This window comes from Uloborus diversus, chromosome 1 (genome assembly GCF_026930045.1).
Source record: "Uloborus diversus isolate 005 chromosome 1, Udiv.v.3.1, whole genome shotgun sequence".
Lineage (NCBI taxonomy): Eukaryota > Metazoa > Arthropoda > Arachnida > Araneae > Uloboridae > Uloborus > Uloborus diversus.
The window spans coordinates 185076510-185096626 of NC_072731.1; the positions used below are offsets into that span (position 1 = coordinate 185076510).

Below are 20117 nucleotides of genomic sequence, written 5' to 3' on the forward strand. Positions count from 1 at the left end.
CTTTCCTTTTTTAACGATGTTCTTAGTTAAATTAAAATTTAGTAAAAATCTATTGCATTTTTCTACTAATTAAGCTCAAAACTGACGCATTTACTTGTCCAAAAATTGACAAAATGATTTGAAAAATAAATTATTTCGATTCTGAAATACTTAGACATCAGTTAAATTCAGGTTATATCATAGAATGATTTAAAGTGAAAACTTGACGCATTTGGAACTGAACAAGAAAGTATAAGAAAGAATAAAGTATAACAAAAATAGTACAATTGTGTTAAGCTCTTATTATGCTTTTAGCTCAGAGAAAAGTAGAAAGAAGTTTTGGCACGATTACTGTGATTTTAATTGCGTTTAAAGCTGATTGTTCCTTTTAAAAATGAGAAGTAATAATTAATTGAAAGTTTAATTATAATGAAATCGAGAAAACGAAGAAGAAGAAGAAAATATGAACGAAAAAAAGGAAAAGCATGGATTACGTCAAAAATTCAATCGATTATTACCGTTGGCTCAGGAAACATATTTAAATAAATTAATAAGTAATATCAAAAATAATAATAAGCAAAGAAAGGTTAACCATAGCAAAAAAGATAAAAAAAGAACTTATAATCTTATTTCTTTCTGCAAACCTTGTGGAATTTTGCATTACGTTTAGTTTGCATTAGCGTCAGCCTTTGTTATGACTTTACAAGAAAAAAAAAGTTCTGACGTCCGTGAAAACTTGAAAATTTCATCGTATGGAGACAATCCAGATTTCGAATGGTATAAAAATTTTAAATGTGAAAGAATTTTTCTGTCACCGTATTATCGAATTTATCTGAACATTTTGCTTAAAATTGAAGCATAATGAACAAAATCAATTTTTTTTTAAAGCTCCAAAGTACACCTTCTCAGCAAATAAAAATTGTCTGTGCCAGATTTGGCAGTCGTTAGTTTCTACCGCCTGTTGTGTAGATAGCAAACACACACTGGCATTGAATTTTATTGTTAGTACAGAAAAATGACACAATATATAATATCTACTTATAAGTCTAAGTGCAATTATTATTTCTGACTCGTTTCAAATCCTACGCACGCGAAAACAATAAGGTTATCTTATACTTAAATCAATTTCTCTAGCTTCTGTTTCTCGTCAAATTTAAACGAATGTGAGAAATATTAGCTTTGTATCAGAACTCAAATTTAACATTGCATGCCGAAAAAACAGTAATAATTGCCAAAAAAAAATATTTAACCCACTAAAGGCCATTATGGGCCACATCTAGTTCCTAAGCAAGTACTATTATATGTGCATTTAACGCTAATTTTGAGTTTAAATTATATTTTGAACATAAATTGTTTACTTCATACTATTTTCATGATTTTATAAATTAACATGGAAAATTCAAACGAAAAAAATACTTAGATTTTAAAAAGTTTTGCATAAGATTATGAAATTACACTACTCTAAATTGCATAAATTAATGCAATCCAAAGTAATAACCATCACTGATTTCACAACTATAATTACTTGCAGATATTATTAGTTCATGTTCATTCGCACACTTTTTTTTTCACTCCTTGATGAAATTAATAAACAGTCAAAGATATTTTTTATGTGATATTATAAAAGAAAATGAAGAAAAAAAAAAGAAATATATAAATATATACATTGCGTTTGTCCATTAGCTTAAAAGCGGCAGACTGTTCATTACACATTCTGTTAATGAATGCAAGTCCTCTATATAGCTCGTTCGTTTCCGCAAATTAGAGGAAAGTCATCATGTTTCACTTTTCGCAATAAACTATAGGCGTATCATGAACCATTAAGATAGAGAAAGCTATTGCATTACTAGAGGCACAGTATTTTCCCAATTAGATTTATCAAGTAAGTACGTTTTCATTTTGGTATGATAGTTTTTTTATATTTATATAAAAAGCAGAAAGCTAAGATCTTTTGCTAAAAAATTAATTTTCGTATTAAAAACAATTTATTTATTTATTATTTATGAAATGATTGCCTGTTGACTATCATATCATAAGGCGATGTGTTCTCTAGAATTTTTCTACAACGGAATTACTATAAGATGGAGAAGGGCATTCGTCTACGAGGGTAGCAGTCATATCTTGTTTTTAAACGCGGGGCCAACGAGAGGCCATGTCAGCCTTCCCAAAAACTATAGACCCATCCCATGTGGGAGCCCGCTCAGATTCAGATTAGTATAAATCCTATAAATTTTTGCCAGGATCAAACCCAGCGACCAAACCGACAATCGACTCGCCTTGGCTCCCGGCGGCCCTGGTTAAATATAAAATACACACAGGTGAGTCATAATAAAAAATGGAAGAGATGGGAACTGAGGCAGCTTTTTCCAGTCGTAAGTCGGCAATCGCAGCTGCACGAGAAGCACAAAGAACACAGTTGAAACTGGTGACAAGACCAGTCAATGGCTAAACACGAGAAGAGTGTGCCGCAGCTGAACGAAAGGAATGTCTAAGAATGTAATACTATTTATGTAAAATTTTGAAAAATGGAAAAGCAAGTTTCTGCTTAATATCTGAATTATACTGCAACCTCTCTTTGTTAAAAGTTCTGCTTTCCTTTTTCTCCGATACCGCAGTGGGAAGGCACCCAGTGGGAAGACTTTTCGTAGAACTTCCGAAGAAGGGTGCATTGAAAAATCTAGGGAATTTACTGAAAATGATAAATTAAGACATTCTTTAGTGAGCATAAAAAAAAAATAAAAAAAAAATTAAAAAAAAACCTCGAAGCCACTTGATCAATCTTAACAGGATTTGACGAATGCAATGAAGCTTGTATAATGTATATATCTAAAAGCATGTAGTGTCAGGATGAATTTGATCCATTGTCCCAAAAAAAAAAAATCTTCAGACTTATAACACAGGAGTAGCATAACTTCCATTGTCAAAGGTTTTTTGCTGAAATAGTTGTTTGCCTTTCTTGGATACATTGAAAAAATATTTTCCTTCTTCGATTCCTTTTTTAACACCACACTAAAAACGAAATTCAGAGTAGTTGTAAAATTCATCAGAATTTTTCAAAAAGATTAATGGGAAAAACATTCAAAAAATGATATTCATGATATTACAATTAAAAAAGTTAGAGTCATGTGCTGAGCTCTTTTTATATATATATAAATCTCTCTCTCATCTGAATTTTTTTAAATTTACAATTTTATAAAATTTGTAAAACAACTGAAAAGTAGCGACTTTAAATTAGAATTTAAATGTTTTCCTTAGTGCTCTTTCATTTTTATTTTAAATGCCATGTTTGGTTCCATCTTTTAAAAGGACGTCGAAGGGCTCAAACACCCTTTAATTTTTAACTAAAATTTCCAGAAAAGTGATAAAAATTTCTTTTTCAGTTCAGTTTAAAATAATTTGTAATACACATCAATGAGATACTTTGTCGTAATGCTTTGGTTATATTATTAAAATAGTAAATCGCTTGAAGGTTAAAATTTAAAATATTTGTAATTGAGTTCTTTTCTCGTGTAAATATTTCCTGTACATGAATTTTCAATTTCATTTGAAGGGTGTGTCTGTGTTTGTTCAAAACTAAGATTGGGATTTTCGCCACCCCCCCCCCTCCCCTCTCTTGAAAAGAGTGAAAATGAGTTACTTTTAAAACTAAATTGTTAATTTAAGAACTCAGTAAAAATATATTATTTATTATTAGACACAAGAAAACATAGAGTAATAATCGGTATGTGGTATTTCTAAATGGCAATACAGAATTATTTTCGAAATGATATTTTTCTTACTAAAATAATTAGTAAGTTTTTTTTTTTTTTTTTTTTGAATTCTTAAACGTCATTTTTGGTTTGATAGTTTTATTTTTGGCAATAACTGGTTAGGTTCTGGTGAACGTTTGGACAAAGCAAACATATTTGTCCATCAAAAAGATGATAATCGAGAGTTTTATTTAATTTTAAAGTAATGGTTTCATTTAATTTACAATTAAGTAACACATGAAATATAAAAAGCAGAAAATCTAAAATTCGTAAATAATAAAATTTAAAACTTTTGATTATATATCTTGTTGTTTTCGAAAAACTTATTTTTCTTTTCTGTTCAAATATACCTCAATGCAAAATGCTAAATTTTTGTAACAAATAAAAAAAGCAGTAATTCTTAAAAGAAACAATATTCTTAAAAGAATCGCATTAGTTTTGCTGTGTAATGAATGAAAATTATTATTATTTTTATTATCAGGTTTTAAAGTAATGAAACTATCTTACGACGAAATTTGTTTTCATGGCAAAGAAGCAAATATGAAACCTTGTATTATTTTCATTCATGGAATGCTGGAGTCCAAAAAAACTTGGAGAATCGTTGCTCCTGAAATCGCTAGGAAGACACACAGACGGGTAAGTTAACCATTTACAAGTTACAGATCAAAACCCTCTCTTCATTAAAAGCGCTTTCCTTAACATATGAGTGTGGGATTCAGTCTCAAACGTTTCACATGATCGATACTCGTAATAAATTTGAAAGTATCTCTCATTGAGTACGGTGATGGGAAGTGGAATAGTTAAAAGATGCCGATTTTCCTAGGAGTTTGTTTGGAAATGTTTTGGAATTAATGTTGCTTAAAAATTTGCTTTCATGCGGTTTGTCTTAGTGTTGATGCTATAGAAACTAGGAAGCTTTTTTTTTTTTAAAGCAAAGGATAAAGAAAATAAATGGCAACGGAAAGTCATGATGGGCCGAAAGTATTGCGCGCATTTCACGCTTGAAAAAAAGAAAAAAATGAAGTACGTTTATCCGGCCCTCGTTTATCTGGATCTCCGTATTATCCGGATCGAATTTGTAGCTTTAAAAATTGAAATTTTCGCATAGGATAACGGCACCAGTAACAGGCGGTCAAGTTTGGATTTAAATAATACGAAAAAAAACTTGGAAAATCGTTGCTCCTGAAATCGCTAGGAAGACACACAGACGGGTAAGTTAACCATTTACAAGTTATAGATCAAAGCCCTCTCTTCGGGTAAAACTGATGTTACAGCGACCCATGAATACAGTGGAACCGTCTAGTGTTATCAGAGTGAATTTTACGAACCAGTTGGTATTTACAAGGCTGTGCTGAAAGGTTATGAACAGCCACCAAAAAGTCTGCCGGTGTTTCATGTTGATTTAGATTGAAAAAAGTTTTAGATTTAACATTAAAGAACGTTTTCATTTTGAGGAGAAAAGGGAAATCCTGTCCATAACTTATCTTTTCCTCATCCTACACTCTAAAAACGATTCAGAAACGTTCCTGGCAAATAATAAGAAGGTGATGTGCCCAGATACTGCCAGTAACATATCTCGCAAAAACCAGTAACGTTTTCTGCTAAACTTCAGTAACCCTCCTGAAAACCATAGAAATCTTCCAGTTTAAAGCTAGTCGTGTCTCTGGCACTTCAGAGTAATCTCAGGTAGGGATTATATTCAGCTCCAAAAGCTGTATTGCTACCATGGCCAAAGCTAAGCCAGAATTGCAAGTAAGTATCACGCATCTCTCTTGATTGCAATTCTCGCAAAGCTAAGTCGTCCAAAGACTTAGTCGCTCCCTTTAAGGACTTAATCAGTCTGGACGAGCCGTAATCGTATTGACACCGATACACCTTATAAATACTCTCAGTTAATCTTTAAACTGGGAGCTAAAAATATGTTTTACTACAGAGAGACAATCTGCACTCGTGCAACTTGTAGAAATTCAGGAAACTTTTTGACAGTGATACTTGATATTTCCAAGAAGTGGATAAAAACCATTGAAATTCCGAAACGCTCAGTAAGGTTTCGGAATTTTTTTACAGTGTATATGTTACTGGGTGTCATCAGAAATTTTTGGTGCCTGTTACTGGGGGTCGGACCTTTTTTCTAAATGTAGCAAATAAAAATAGAATCAACTAATTCAGAGGATCCAGAAGCAGCCAAACGTTTGCTGAGATGTAGTTGCATGAGAGAAAATAGTTTTAAAAGTCTAAATACATTAAAAGGCTCAGAAATTTGAGTCAACCTGAGAGCGATGTCTTAGTCATGTCTGTTACTGTTGCCGTTGCCCTACATAATTTTTAATTACGACAACAAGAACATAACTGCACGTATGCCGGACATGTTCTTTGTGTTCTGATTAAATTTGCAGCTCTTGCAAAAATTTTACAAAAAATTATGGTTATCAAACAAACACCATTGCAACTGAACGAAATGATAAAACAGATTGGCTGTGATTTATTGAAATAAAACACGTATTTCCACCAGAAGACAAAGGACCAATTCTTTGCTAAGGAATTATGTTAAAAAAATTTTTGAAATTCGTTTATATATATATATATGTTTTTAAATGATACCATGTAATGTGACTGCGATACATTGTTTTTTGTCATAATGGATATTAAGTCTGATTATTAAAGGACCTTCTTTGTCTGTTACCCATACAACCCTGATTATCCGAATTTTCGATCATCCGGTTTGTCTTTGATCCCACTTAGTCTCGATAAACGAGATGGTACTGTATATACATGTTTGTTTGATTAAAAAGACAACATAAAGTAGATTTATACAACATCATTTTAAACATTGAATAAGTTTCCCATAAGTGTGTACATGGCGCGACAGCATTTCTCGGAAAAAATTACGCAATGCGTCAGTCTGCAAATATCCACCAATATTACACAAAATTACACATCTTACTTTTTTCTTTTGGGGGTTGATAAAAGTCGAGTGCAAGCAGCTGTAGTTCTGAATACCAATAAACAAAAATAACAAATCATCAAGTCATTAGAGGAATATAGCGCCGGCTGAAATGATGCAAAACATTTAGCATGAGTTTACAAATAGTACTCATGTAGAACTACAATGTTTAAAAACGTGTTGTAATAAATCTGTTTCATACAGTTACAATTAAAAACTAGTATGTTGTGGCCATCACGAAACTTTCTTCTATATTTTTCTTTTTTTCTTTCTGATCCCTTCCCATGCTTGATGAGGAAGCAATATTCCCAACAAAAACAAAATTACATATGCAAAAACTATTGCAAAAGCAAAGCAAAGAGTGAAAATTGAAAGTTATTTTAAAAGCCTTACTTGAATTAATTACAAATATTTTATTTGTTAACAAACATAAGATGGCAACAGTTAAAAATTTTAAATCATTGAGATAATATTTCCGATCATTTCCATACAATTAAAATCACGAGAAATACGCAGACGACAATCTATTACGATTTATCTTTCTTATTGTTGCATTAATAAAGCTATTTTTAGTCGCAGAAAAAAAAAATCAACACCTCTTGGAGCGATTGGCGTCAAAATTGAACCAAAGCCTGTTTACATATGAATTCACATATATTCCAAATTTCAACCAGAACGTAGCATTACTTCTTGAGATAGGGCACTCACAATGGAAAAAAAGAACGGGCGATTGCGCTACCCCCGTTTGAGTTATTGACACCAAAATTAAATCAGCACCTGTTCCTGTTAATGGCAACATATGGACCAAATTTTGTTTGATTCCGCCAGTTACTTCCTGAGGAATAGCAAGCACGCGTAACTCAAAAAACGTCCCATTGCTCCACCCCCCTTGCAGGAATTCGCGCCAAAAACCAATGGGCACAAGTTCACATAGGGGCACATATGTGTACCAAATTTTGTTCGATTTCTAGCGGTAGTTTTTGCTGTAGAGCGGCCACAAAAAACTGGTCACACACACACATACACACACACAGACAGTCAGACATTTTCCAAAAATAGTCGGAATGGACTCGGCACACCTCAAAACGTTCGAATCCGTCAAAATTCGAAATTCGAAAATTTGCACGAATCCAATACTTTCTTCTATATATTAGATATAGAAGAAAGTAATGAAAATTTGAGTACCACATTTTGCTCTTTTTTTTTTAAAACATGAATCAATACTTTTATCCCACTCTGTATTTTGATGATTTGTCCTATTACATTTCGAATATCTACTCCTTCGTTTGATAAGAAATTCCACTGACTCTTTACTTGGTTCTCGTTTTAATGTATATGGTTTAATATCATTTATTCCTAAATTTCAGCAAGTTTTATTTTGTACTAATTGCATTTTTTCATATTCGTAAAATGAGTATACATTTAAAAAAAATGAATTTTTAATATTTATAAAGGGTGTTTTTTTTAGAGGTGGAGAAATTTAGGTTCAAATAAAACACAGTTAAATGTTGTTAATTGCCATAAATGTTGCTTTATTCGAAAGATGATTCTTTGCCATTTTTATTTAAATATGATTTCTAGCATATGGCCACCTCGGCTGGCTCGGAGAAAGTCCAATTGGAAAGTCCAATTTTCTCACATTTTGCAGCAATAGAGGCGTGTTTCAGTGATAAGGTGACGAATGTTCTCTTCCAAGGCGTCATTCGTCTGAGGCTTATCGGTGTAGACCAGAGACTTCACATAGCCCCACAAAAAGTAGTCCAGCGGTGTTAAATCGCATGATCTTGCAGGCTAATTCACGGTCCATTACGCGAAATTATTCGTTCACCCATCGTTTCTTTCAATAAATCAATTGTGACACGCGCTGTGTGGCATGTTGCACCGCATTGTTGTCTATTAATGATGAAATGGCAAACCAAACTGAACATAAAACAAATGACAGCTATTAAAATAGCACACATATCAAACAATGTTGCCAATTTAAAGTTCTATACCTCTTGAAAAAACACCTTTTATTTAAAAAAAAGTCTGTTCATAATCAACGTTAATTTTCCAAACCAATATTATTTATTTTCTGTAGAACATAATTTAACCTTTTGGTCATGTGTAGTTTAAAACTTTTGCTTCTCATCATGTAGACCTTAATTTCCATATTTGTTGCAAGAAACACTATGAGGATTTGCAATTTTTTTCCTTTAGTATTTTTTTGGTTCAGTTTCGTTCTTCGTAAATCAGAAGTGTTCTGTATAAATTAATAAGATTTCTACGAAAAGGCAATATTGCCGTGGGCAGTAACTGCAATTTTTTAATTCTTTTTTCTTTCTTTTTTTTCGCATTTTCGTCATCTATTGTACGTTAGCTTTATTGTACAAGCTTGCTTGTTTGGTTTCTACAGAAAAAAGTCTAATTTCAACATTTCCCTATTGTTAATATAAAAACCAAAAGACGTGTATTAGTAGTGATTTTTCGCGATTTACTAACCTTGATTTTGTACTAATTCCGTTATATAAGTGATTTTGTCCCAGTTTTGCAAGACGATCATTTTTAAACTCGCCTCGAGCAAGTCACAGTGTATACCGAAAAATCAGTACGAATTGCAACTATAATGAATAGAAGTTTAATAGCAGCAATCTGTCATTATTTGCTTTAAAAAGATTTATATGCTACATTCAATGCCCAATACTCATTTTATCAATTAATTCATTTTTTATGAATTTTTTCCTGTCAATATACATTTTTTATTTTGAGGGAGGGAGGGAGAGATAGAGATTTATGTCTTCTAAATACAGTTTTCAGCTTGGAATTTTGAGGCATAACCGTAAAATTCCTAATAAAATGTGTGTTTGTCAGTACACATTTAGACCCTATAAACTCACGGAACTCATTCATCAAAAGTTTTCTTTAATCACTACTACACATCAATTCTACAAAGTCTCTCATATCAGGTTCAATTCGGACTGGCTTCTTTCTCTTTGGCTTACAAAAAAACGCGTCGTATTTGTCAAAAACTACTTCATGAAATGGATTTTTGTTTCTTTTTTCAGGTCTATGCAGTTGATGTTAGAAATCATGGAAGCAGCCCATGGGGTGACGAGTTGAATTTTGACATCATGGCGGATGATGTTGAAGAATTTATGGTTGATCACAGCATTCCATCAGCGGTATTAATAGGACATAGTTTAGGAGGAAGAATAGCTATGACTATAGCTCTTAGAAAGGTATATTTGACTGTAGTGACACGATTTCAATTAAATGCTTCTGATATTTACTTGTTCGTAAATGAGTTTGTGGTTTTTAACCAGTAAGCCATCTCAAGCTAGCCGTAATGTTCAGAATGTTTTTAATATTTTGAGATTAATTGATGGAATAATAAGAAAAATCATTAAAAAAAAGTGGTTCGTTCTTTGTTAAATTGAGACATACAGTACATAAATCAAAGCAATACCGCTTCTGGATAGAAATGGATGTGTATAATATCTTAAGTAATTGAAAACATTGGGTATTTCTATAGTTGAGGCAAGGCTAATCTAACGGCGTACATTACATAATGATGTGATCAGGCTCTTTTTCAGGCTTTGCAATGCTGCCAAGCTTCGTTTTTCATAACATTATATACTATACCACGATCAGTTTTTTTTAAGTAAAATTTTCAAACTATTCATCAAACTGAGCTCACTTCATGAATACTAACGCATGTAGATCCATTCGAAAAATCGAATTCTTTTGATTTGAATATCTCATTGAGGAAACTTCATATCTGTTTGATTACTGCAGCATGTTTTTATAATTTTCTCCACATCACTCCACCTCTTAGCGTTGCGCCTTCAATTGCACATTTTAATACTGCGCAAGATGAGTTTTTCCCGAAATTAGAACATGCCTAATCTTTTGTTTTATATCGTTTATTCTAAAACGAAGTTCGCTTTGATATTTAAAGCCCTCAATTGCGTGTTTTTGAAGAAACAGCCATTTTGTCGTTAAAAGGCTACTTCTGATGAAAAAAAAAATCACGAATGTGCTTTTTTAATTGAACCCTAGAGCATGGTATAAGAGCTCAACGGAAGAGCTCAACGGGTGCAAACTGTTCTGGGCGTTGGCGTTCAGGTACTTATTAAGATACTAGACGAGATTCTTTGACCCAAGTGCATTTTTCACTGCTGCCTATAACATTGAGCGACTTTCTAATCTGTATCCTATTTTAGTCTGTACATGGTTCGTCAGCTGAAATTGAACTCATTATATGTGCCAAAGTTCCCTTTTCTTAAAAATATAGAAATTCACCACATTTGAACGTTTTTCCTCTTTTGATTTCAGCCCGAAAAAGTAAACATTCTCATTGTAGAAGAATCCGTGCCGCGAACGTTCAAACCTGCTCCAGAAGGAATCATTGCTAAATCACTGAATGGGATGAAAGAAGTCCTCAATGCCGTAAATGACACAGAAAATGACAATGAAGCCCTATCATATGCGAGAGACTTTTTTCTCTGCACTGTGAATCCTGTGAGTTAGGTATTTTTTCTTTCTCGTTCTTGTTTCTACATATGTTATTCATTGTCAGTGTATGTGAATCTCGAAACAATAAAAGAAAAAAAAACGAAAGGGAAAATGTTGGTAAAAAGCTAAAATAAATTTGCTTGCTCCAACTTTTGCGTAATTAATTACTTTTTGCAATTTTCCACTATGCATATGATTTGCCCTCGTTTCAAAAGGCGTATAAATACAATGAAATATGATACAATTGTGTCCAAAATTAAGGTCACAAACGTGTTGAGGAAGAGCATACTTGATACATGGACTTGCCCTCGAGGTCTCCAGATCACAATCCTATTAGACATGATTGGGATGGTCTAGGGGCGCCATTTCAGTGTACCTTTCCTCCTAATACCCTCCAAGAGTTAAAAGCCGTGTTTTTTGAAGCATGGGTTTTGTTGCCTCTAGCATTTTTTGACACCCTCATAAAGTGTATAAAAGCTCGCTGGGAAGCTTGTATAGCAGTGCAGCGTGTCACACTCCATTTTAGGCTGGTTTTTCCCCGTGATAAACGCTTTATCTCTGATTCATAATTTAACACTTTTTAATATAAGCTGTTTCTTAATTCCTAATTAAAATCTTTCCCACGTTGTTACGTTTCTATGTTCCTCCTCCCATTGTAATATACCTCTGTGGCAAATTTCGTGGCAACATAGTAAATAGGTTTTCAGTTTTCTCCAAATTAATGTTGTGATTCTAATTTTTAACAGGAAAGTGCAGGAGATATATATAGAGAGAATGTCATTTATAAAACTATTTCTAGTCTATAGGAAACATATACATTAATTTTTTTTTATGCTTCAGTAGATGGACAGGCAAATGGCAGTGAACTATCATCTGGATATGCTACCATTAAAGAAGCAAGCTGGCAAGTACGCTTGGGAATGCGACGTTGACGGACTCATAGACATGGTTTCCACGGAAAAAATAGGACAGGAACTGACAGGTGTCTACAAGGGGCACGTGCTGTTCCTTTATGGAACTAAAACATTTTTTAAAATGTGAGTGAATTTCATATTTTAAAGCTCTGTCTTTTTTTTCCCTCTTTATTTCCCAGTTTTCAAATTCGTTGAAACAACGAATTTTTCTACTTTTCTGCTAGTTTTTTTTTTTTTTTTTTTTTTTTTTTTTTTTGACACTCAAGAACTCTCAGAGACTTGGGATTAATGTGAGAGAAATTATTTCACAAAGTACTGCTCGCAATCACAGAACACTTTTGTAACGTTCTACCTAATTCTGAATTCCGGCTAATCATCACAATGTTGTAAAAAACTGCGCTCCGTTAATAGAAGTTGCTTAAAGAAGTTTTTGTCCTGGTCCTATGTAAGAAGGACAGCGTTTCTCAAACCTTTTAGCATTTGCTACCCAGTTTATGACATTAGTTTTCATCGTTCTCACTCTTCAAAGCACAACATTGATAATAATGAATTTTGAGTACTTTGATGGAAAGCTACAACGCAACCAAAATTACAAATCTGTACACTGTTAAAAATGTTCCTGAAATTTTTTGAACCTGGGATACTTTGATTCGCAGCTCGGGTCTTTGCCCGTTATAACCATAGTGGCTCGATGGGAGAGTAAGAATGGACAATTAATTATATGCTTTGCTCCCTAAATCACGTAGTGGAGCGATCGGTGCTGCAATCACTTACTTTTCTTGGTAAAACTTGAGGTACAATTTTTCTGTCTTGTAAACACTATTCTTAAAAGTACAATTTACAGTACATTTTCCTGATATTTTGACAACTTACTAAAATGCTGGATTTTTTAAACTAATTATCTAACCCTGCAGATTCCATTAAAAATTAGTAATACTTTAGAACTCGCTTATGCTCGAGCTTTCCTTTCAAAGTTATCGCACTTTCTTTTAGGGGAGAGAGCGAGGGCGTCACACTGGTTAAGAATTACTGAACAACGTGGATAAAAATATTGACGATAGATTCTTGGAAATTCATGTGGTAACTAAAAGTTATCATGTTCAAAATGAGAATAAACGCAATTCTTAGATTTCCCGTTTGCTATTTACCTATTTGAACTTTTCTTGGTGTATCAACCAATTTGCAGAGGAAGTAAGGGTCTTATTGAGTCAATTATTTATTGCTATTGTGAGCTCAATGACACTTTCTTTCGCTATGTTTTCAACTGCAATAGGCAGACATGGAAGCAAATTTTTTAGGTCAAAATATTTCTTAATACTTTAAAGAGTTTAAAGAGTAATGAATTGAAAGAATTCTTATTTTTTAGGGAAGAAGATACTCTTATACCAGTTCTTTTTCCTCAAGCTGTGAAGTTGAAAGTTGATGGAGCTTCCCATTTTATTCACACTGAACATCCTGAACTATTTATAGCTGAAGTTTCAAAGTTTATAAATGAAAATACGGCTGTAATTTCTAAGTATTAAATGTCATTTCTCGTAACGCACTACTTGGGAGAGTAGTTCTGTAGATGGTTACAAAACGATGCTCACATTCCACTTTTCAGAAAAAGAAAAAAAAAGAAGGGAGAAAAAAAAACATTGGACGAGAAACGAAATTCAAGAATTGATTTTGATTTAAAATGTAGGCTTGTGTAAAGCCATGCAGATTTAAGAAGATAATGAAAGATTTCTAAAAATTATAAGCATAAGAATGAACATTTTGGTGTAGAAATATGTTAGAAGGAGCTGTAATCCTGCGAGTTTGTACCTCGAATCTGGGCACTTAGTTTCAATGCATCTATAACGCATAAGAATGTCTTTTCTTTTTTCCTCTTTTTACAATGCAAACTGTCGAACTAGTGGCGGCGGAAGACGAAAGAATTTTACTATATAAAAATATCACACGGGTTCCTTAATGTTTTCCTTGTCTTGAGCTCGCAGAAGTCAAAACCGGGCCATACAGTACTGGCAAGAATGGATGACTCACTTGTTTTTTTTCATTCATACTAACGTATTGGCGCCAGATGTTAGTTTTAGCCGACTGTGAAAGTGATGGTGTTCTTGCTTGGCATTTGGTTAGTTTATTAGATGTGTTCGCCGTGTATTGAAGCATAAATTTTTGCAGAAGGATAAAATAATATCAAAATGCCCAGTAGAAGAATTTTACGCGAAATGCATGCACAAGTAAAGATTCTGAGTGAAGATGGTAAAAGTGCTCGGGGAAGTGCTGCCAAATTACAATTGGCACAAAAAACAGTTTCCAAGTCTATAAATAATTTTAAAATTTAAATTATGGATATTCAAAGCCAAAAGGTCATCACAAGAGCACAAGCAAGCGCATTGATGCTTCCGTAATTTTGGCCCCGAAGAAGTCAACCAGAAAATCAGCGGAAGCAATCCAAGCTGGTTTACCAAAAGATAATAATGTCCCTAGCCAAAGGACGATCAGCAGGAGGCTATTCAATGCCAATTTAAAGTCCTAAAAGCCTACAAAGAAGACTAAATTAACTCTCAAAAACATTGCTGACCGACTGAAATTTTGTAAAAATTATCAGGGGTGGACTGCGGAGCAATGGAAACATGCGATGTTTCCTGACGAGACTCAAGTATCGCAGTTTTTATGCATTTTGTAGAAACATACGACGACCTCCCAATAAAACAGACTATCATCTCTACAGTATTCCCACCGTTAAAAATGCTGTAAAACTCATGATCTGAGGAGCCATTTGTGCCTAGGGAAGATGTGAATTGTGGTTCATGCCAGAAGGCACATTAATTAATGGAACCGTTTATCTCGATCTGCTAAAAGAGAAGTTACCAATGTTTATGAATATCAACCAGTGCACACACTTCCAACATGATGGAGCACCTTGCCATCAGACTAAATCTGTTACGACATGTATTGCAAAAAAAGGGTTTTAGATCCTCAAGCTGTGACCAAAACATTTCCCAGATCTAAACCCAATCGAGAACCGCTGGGTACTTTTAAAGCGCTAAGTTGCTGAGCCTAACCCCACTTCACTTTTAGACTTAAGAGAAACTATAAAACAAGTGTGGATTACAGAAATTACACCAGACTATTGCGAAAAATTATGTATTTCCATGCCTCATCGTACCCAAGCTGTATTGAAAAAAAAAAAAGGTTTCCACACCAAATATTGAACCTTTTTCTCAATTATTCACGTATAATGTGCTTATATAACTAAAATTAATCATTCCCATAAAATAAACATTTAGTAAAATGCTATTATTATTGTGCATTCATAAACATCATAGTTTTTTGTGGTGAGTCATCCAGTCTGGCCAGTACTGTATGTGCTAGGGTGGGCCGAAAAATGGAAATTTTTGAGAAGCAACTTCTAATAGCAAAAGAAGCTGTGTATTGCCATCCAAAATATAACAAAAATAATAAAAAAAATTAATACTTACGTTTTCAGATCGCGCATCGGCAGCAAAGTTTTTTTTAAAAAAAGGCAAAATATGGACTATTTTTTAATTTTTTTATGCAAATCCTAACGATCAAAATTTTTGTTCTAATAACATTGAAGTGCTTCATTTTAGCACTTTTTTCATGTATCTTTCAAAATATTTACTTTCTTTTACAGTTTTTAGTTTGCGCATTAGCCGCAAAGTTTCGGCAAACTAACCGAAAATCGATGTTTTCAGCTTACTTTGCACATTGCAGTATTTCTTCTTTTAGATTCAAGTTTTCCTGGATTTTTATAACAAAGAATATGCACTATAAATTCTTTGTTGGAAATCGCAATTATATTTTATTGCAACAACAACCTAGGTAGGTTGTTGACTTTCTACTTCACCCTGCAATTCCCAAGAATAGTTATTTACAGAATTTATGTATTTGTAAAACAATACATTCATAATAACTACCACTTTAAACAAGTTTTTTACGTTTGGAGTAAGGCTTGAAGTTGGACTTTTGACTCAATTTTTGCATTGATGATTGCTAGCATATAGTTTTTCACATTAATCCATCTCTTGCGTGTCTTATACTTCAGATGAATTTCTGCATATTCACGGGTCAATTCCACAATACTTTCAACTGCCCGAGTATGATATGGGAATTTTAAGAATGCATACTTAAGCTATGTATGATTTTTAGAAATGATAAAATATCCTTGTTTTTCACATGATCACTGAAGTAGAGGAAAGTTAACACGTTGATAAATCAACTGTTATAGTTCGAAGCTTCAAAAATTAATATTGGTGGAAGAAATTCTTTCATAGCTTTAGAAGTGTTTCTTGAAGGGTAATATTTTGCATTGTATACCCTGCAGTAGAACGACTAATGCTGACCAATAACATTTTCTTACAAATATGAAAGTCAGCATTTCTTTGAATCCCCAAATCCACGATGTTTAGAAGAACATCAAACAACTAATTTGTAAGTTTTGTAACTTTAAATAAGTTTACAGGTCCATGTTTCACAGAATTTTGTTTTTTTCTTAAAATTTTAATTTCATGGAACCATAAAAGCAGTTTTTAAAGACATAGTTTGAGAGTGTCTTCATTCATTTAGTAGTCCAGTTTGAAAAACCTACAGCCCCAGTACTCCGTTAGCACACGTTAGCGAATGCGAATGACTGAAAGCTTTTGGGTTTAGGAGAACGAGATCAATAATCATATTTCCCTTTCGGTATTACACTGACAATATTCATCAAATACATTTGCTCGCTTTTTACATCAGTCTTTTTTGACTGACTATAGCTGTAAGAGATTTCTTCCACTAATATTAAGATTTGAAGCTTCGAACAATAACAGTTGGTTTATCAAAGCGCTTATTTTCCTCTACTCAACTGATCATGGGAAAAACAAGGATATTTTATTATTTTTAGAAACTATACATTTGTTTGAATGTGCATTTTTAAAATTCCCATGTCAAATCAGGCAGTTGAAAGCATTTTGGAAATGTCCAGTGAATATGCAGAAATTCATCTGAGGTATAAGACGAAAGAAATGGATTAATGTTAAAAACTTTATGCTAGCAATCAGCAATAGGAAAATTGAGTCACAAGCCTTGCTCCAAACGTAGAAACTTGTGTAAAATGTATAGTTATTGTGAAGGTATTTATTTATTTTTTTTTTACAAATACAAAAGTTCTGTAAATAACTATTCATGGGAATTGCCGGGTGAAACAGAAGTGCAACTACCTAGCTGTGGTGGGTTCTGGGTTGTTCCTGCAATAAAACGTAATTAAATTTTCTAACAAAAAGTTGTATATAGCATGTTCTTTGCTATAAAAATTTTAACTGGAATATAAAAGAAGAAATACTGCAATGTGCAAAAAAGCTGAAAACGTCGATTTTCGGTTAATTTCCCGAATTTTTGCGGCTAATGCGCGAACTAAAAACTGTAAATATTTTCAAAGATACATAAAATAGTGCTAAAATGAAGCACTCAAATGGTATTAGAACAAAAATTTTGAACGCTTGGAGTTTAATAAAAATATTAGAAAATAGACAATTTTTTGCCTTTTTTCAAATTTTGCCGCCAATAAGCTATTTGAAGACATAAATATTACTTTTTTTTTCATTATTTTTCCCATATTTAAGATGGCAACACACAACTTTTTTTTGCTATTAGAAGTTGCTTCGCGAAAATTCCGATTTTTCGGCCCACCCTAATATGTACTAATATAGATTCCTCTCATTTTGACCGCATTTTCCCTTCATACTGGCATCTGAATTCCACCTAACGTTCTGCGAAAAATGCAGTTCTATGTTTATCTTCGAACTATGCTTTGAAAGAATGTATTAAAAGCAGTCGTGTTTTCTCAAACACACTGTTCCACGTTATTGAAGCGCATGATTATGGAAATATTTCTCCTCCATCGTCTCGATGGGGGGTATTAGCATTTAGTTGCATTCTTCCCCCACAATCTAAAAATATCTAGTTTGCTAAACGACTCCCTTTTTTATAAATATCAAAAAATAATTAATTAATTAATTAATAACAAATCGTCCTTCAGTTCTGATTATGAATCTCAATTCCGTAACACAAATTGATCTCAGGACACACTCCGCCCCTCATTGTTTGTATTCTTAGTAAGCTTTGAGATAGATCTCCAAACTTTAAACTAACTCTATGTCGAAGTAAATTGCGGCATAAATTGATCAGTTGTTCATAAAATCAAAATCTATATTGATGTTAGTTAAAATGTTTAATATCGTGTGGCAGTCTTAACAATGAGGTTTTTTTATTTTCTCTAATTTTGATATTTTGCTCAAATTATTGAAGAAGTTATAGATTTAGAGAAGTTTTACTGGCTTTTCTTTAAAAGCAGCATAAGCATCCCGATGTATTTATGAAAGCAAATGTTAAATTTTTATTCAAAATGTATTTTAAAAGGAATTACTTGTAAACCTATGAAGTTGCACTATCTGACGTTTACATCAATAATATAGCAAAAACGCAAGTGTAATTTTTGAGTTGTATCGACAAACATTTTTTACAATAAATACAAAAGTCAACGTCACTAAAGCACAAGTTGCAAAAAAAAAAGAAAGTTTTGGGCTACAACAAAGCATTTTTTTCAATAAAAAAAGGCCATCGGTTTATAGATTCTCTGCCAGTGGCCATGATTTTGTCTAACACAAAATTTGAAAAGTAATGACATTTCATTGCAGTCGTTAGGTACACTACTCCAGATAGCAAAATTCGAAACTTAAAAGAAAAAAAAAACCTCATACTATCTTTAAAAAAAATGGAAAAAAATGGAATTTGATTCATTTTTCGGTAACTATGATACATATGTGATCCTTTTCCATTCATTAGCCTTTACAAACTTAAAACAATAGTACAATGATTTTCTATTTCTTAATAACCAATGAACATTTCTACTGATATTACACTACAATAAAACCTGTTAAGTTGACTACCCTTGTAAGTTGTCCACCTGTATAAGTTGGCCGCTAAAGTAATGCACCGCAAGTGGTCAACTTACACAGGTTTCAATGTATTCTTTGTTTTTAGCCTACTTTCCCAGTAAAAGCCAGAGGGAGAAGAAAAAACATGAAACAAGGCTTAATGCATCTTGAAAAAATCGCGAAAAACAAAAAAAAAAAAGTCAAAAATGAATTAAAAAATTAAATAAATATTGAAAAATTCAAAATTGAGAAGTAATTTATTGAGATTGGGGAGAATGTCTGTCGGTTTGTCTGTCTCCCCCCCCCTCTCCCTAATAACTTTTCAGCAAATAGTTCGATTTTTTTTTGTTCGAAAGATCTTGGCGAGGACACTTTATTCCTATTCTTCATTTTTTGATTTGTACAAGTTTTCGTTCAATTTTGAACTGTTCAAAAAAGTTTAATATTAGCGTCTAAGGGGAAATTCAATGCAATCCCGAACGAAGAGGCTAACTTGCTTCAAACAAGCTTTGTAGAAAAAAGTTTTTGAAGAGCAATGTATGGAAAAAATATTTTTTTTTTTGAACAATTTTCCGTTCAGTTTTGAGCAGTTCAAATTCCTTAATATTAGTGCCTACGGGAAAACTGAAAGTCAATATAGATTCTGAACTTAAAGGAGGATTTACTTCAAACAAATTTTGTTGGAAATAGCTATTGCCGACAAGCTCCCGATTCTGACTCCAAGAATTGGGGGGTACCTGACTCCGACTTCGACTCCTGTGTTCGAAATTTAGTCGGACTCCGACTCTGACTTCATAGCTTTGGCAACAATTTATACACGGGGGAAAAAAGACTGACTCTGAATCTTGGAAATTCGACTCCGACTCCTTTATTCCAAAATAAGTTCGACTCCGCAAACATTGGCAAAGTTGCGGACTTTAAGGGAAAATGACCGATTCCAACTCTGAGTCTTTGGATGAAAAACTTTCTACTCCTGAATCTGACTCATTTGTCCAAAAATGAGATTGATTCCGACTCCGACAGCGATGCCATGGTTTTTACTATGAAATACTTATTGTAAAAGTGATTTGTTTTCCTTTTTACTCTAAAGTTTTAATTGCATGTATTCAGTTTT

At 33.0% G+C, this 20117-nt stretch overlaps 1 protein-coding gene across 2 annotated transcripts; it reads left to right on the forward strand.

The window, feature by feature from the left end:
- Positions 1 to 1745: 1745 nt before the first annotated feature.
- Positions 1746 to 13686, forward strand: LOC129234071 (protein ABHD11-like). Of its 2 annotated transcripts, XM_054867965.1 has the most exons (6): positions 1746 to 1861; positions 4210 to 4364; positions 9717 to 9890; positions 10987 to 11172; positions 12010 to 12203; positions 13447 to 13686. In XM_054867965.1, exons 2-6 carry the CDS (start codon positions 4221 to 4223, stop codon positions 13601 to 13603), a joined length of 855 nt encoding a protein of 284 aa, XP_054723940.1. In that variant the 5' UTR covers positions 1746 to 1861; positions 4210 to 4220; the 3' UTR covers positions 13604 to 13686. The 2 variants fall into 2 exon arrangements, with proteins under 2 accessions (XP_054723940.1, XP_054723947.1); XM_054867972.1 differs by lacking the exon at positions 4210 to 4364 and having other exon boundaries at positions 1784 to 1861; positions 13447 to 13685.
- The last annotated feature ends 6431 nt before the right edge of the window (positions 13687 to 20117 follow it).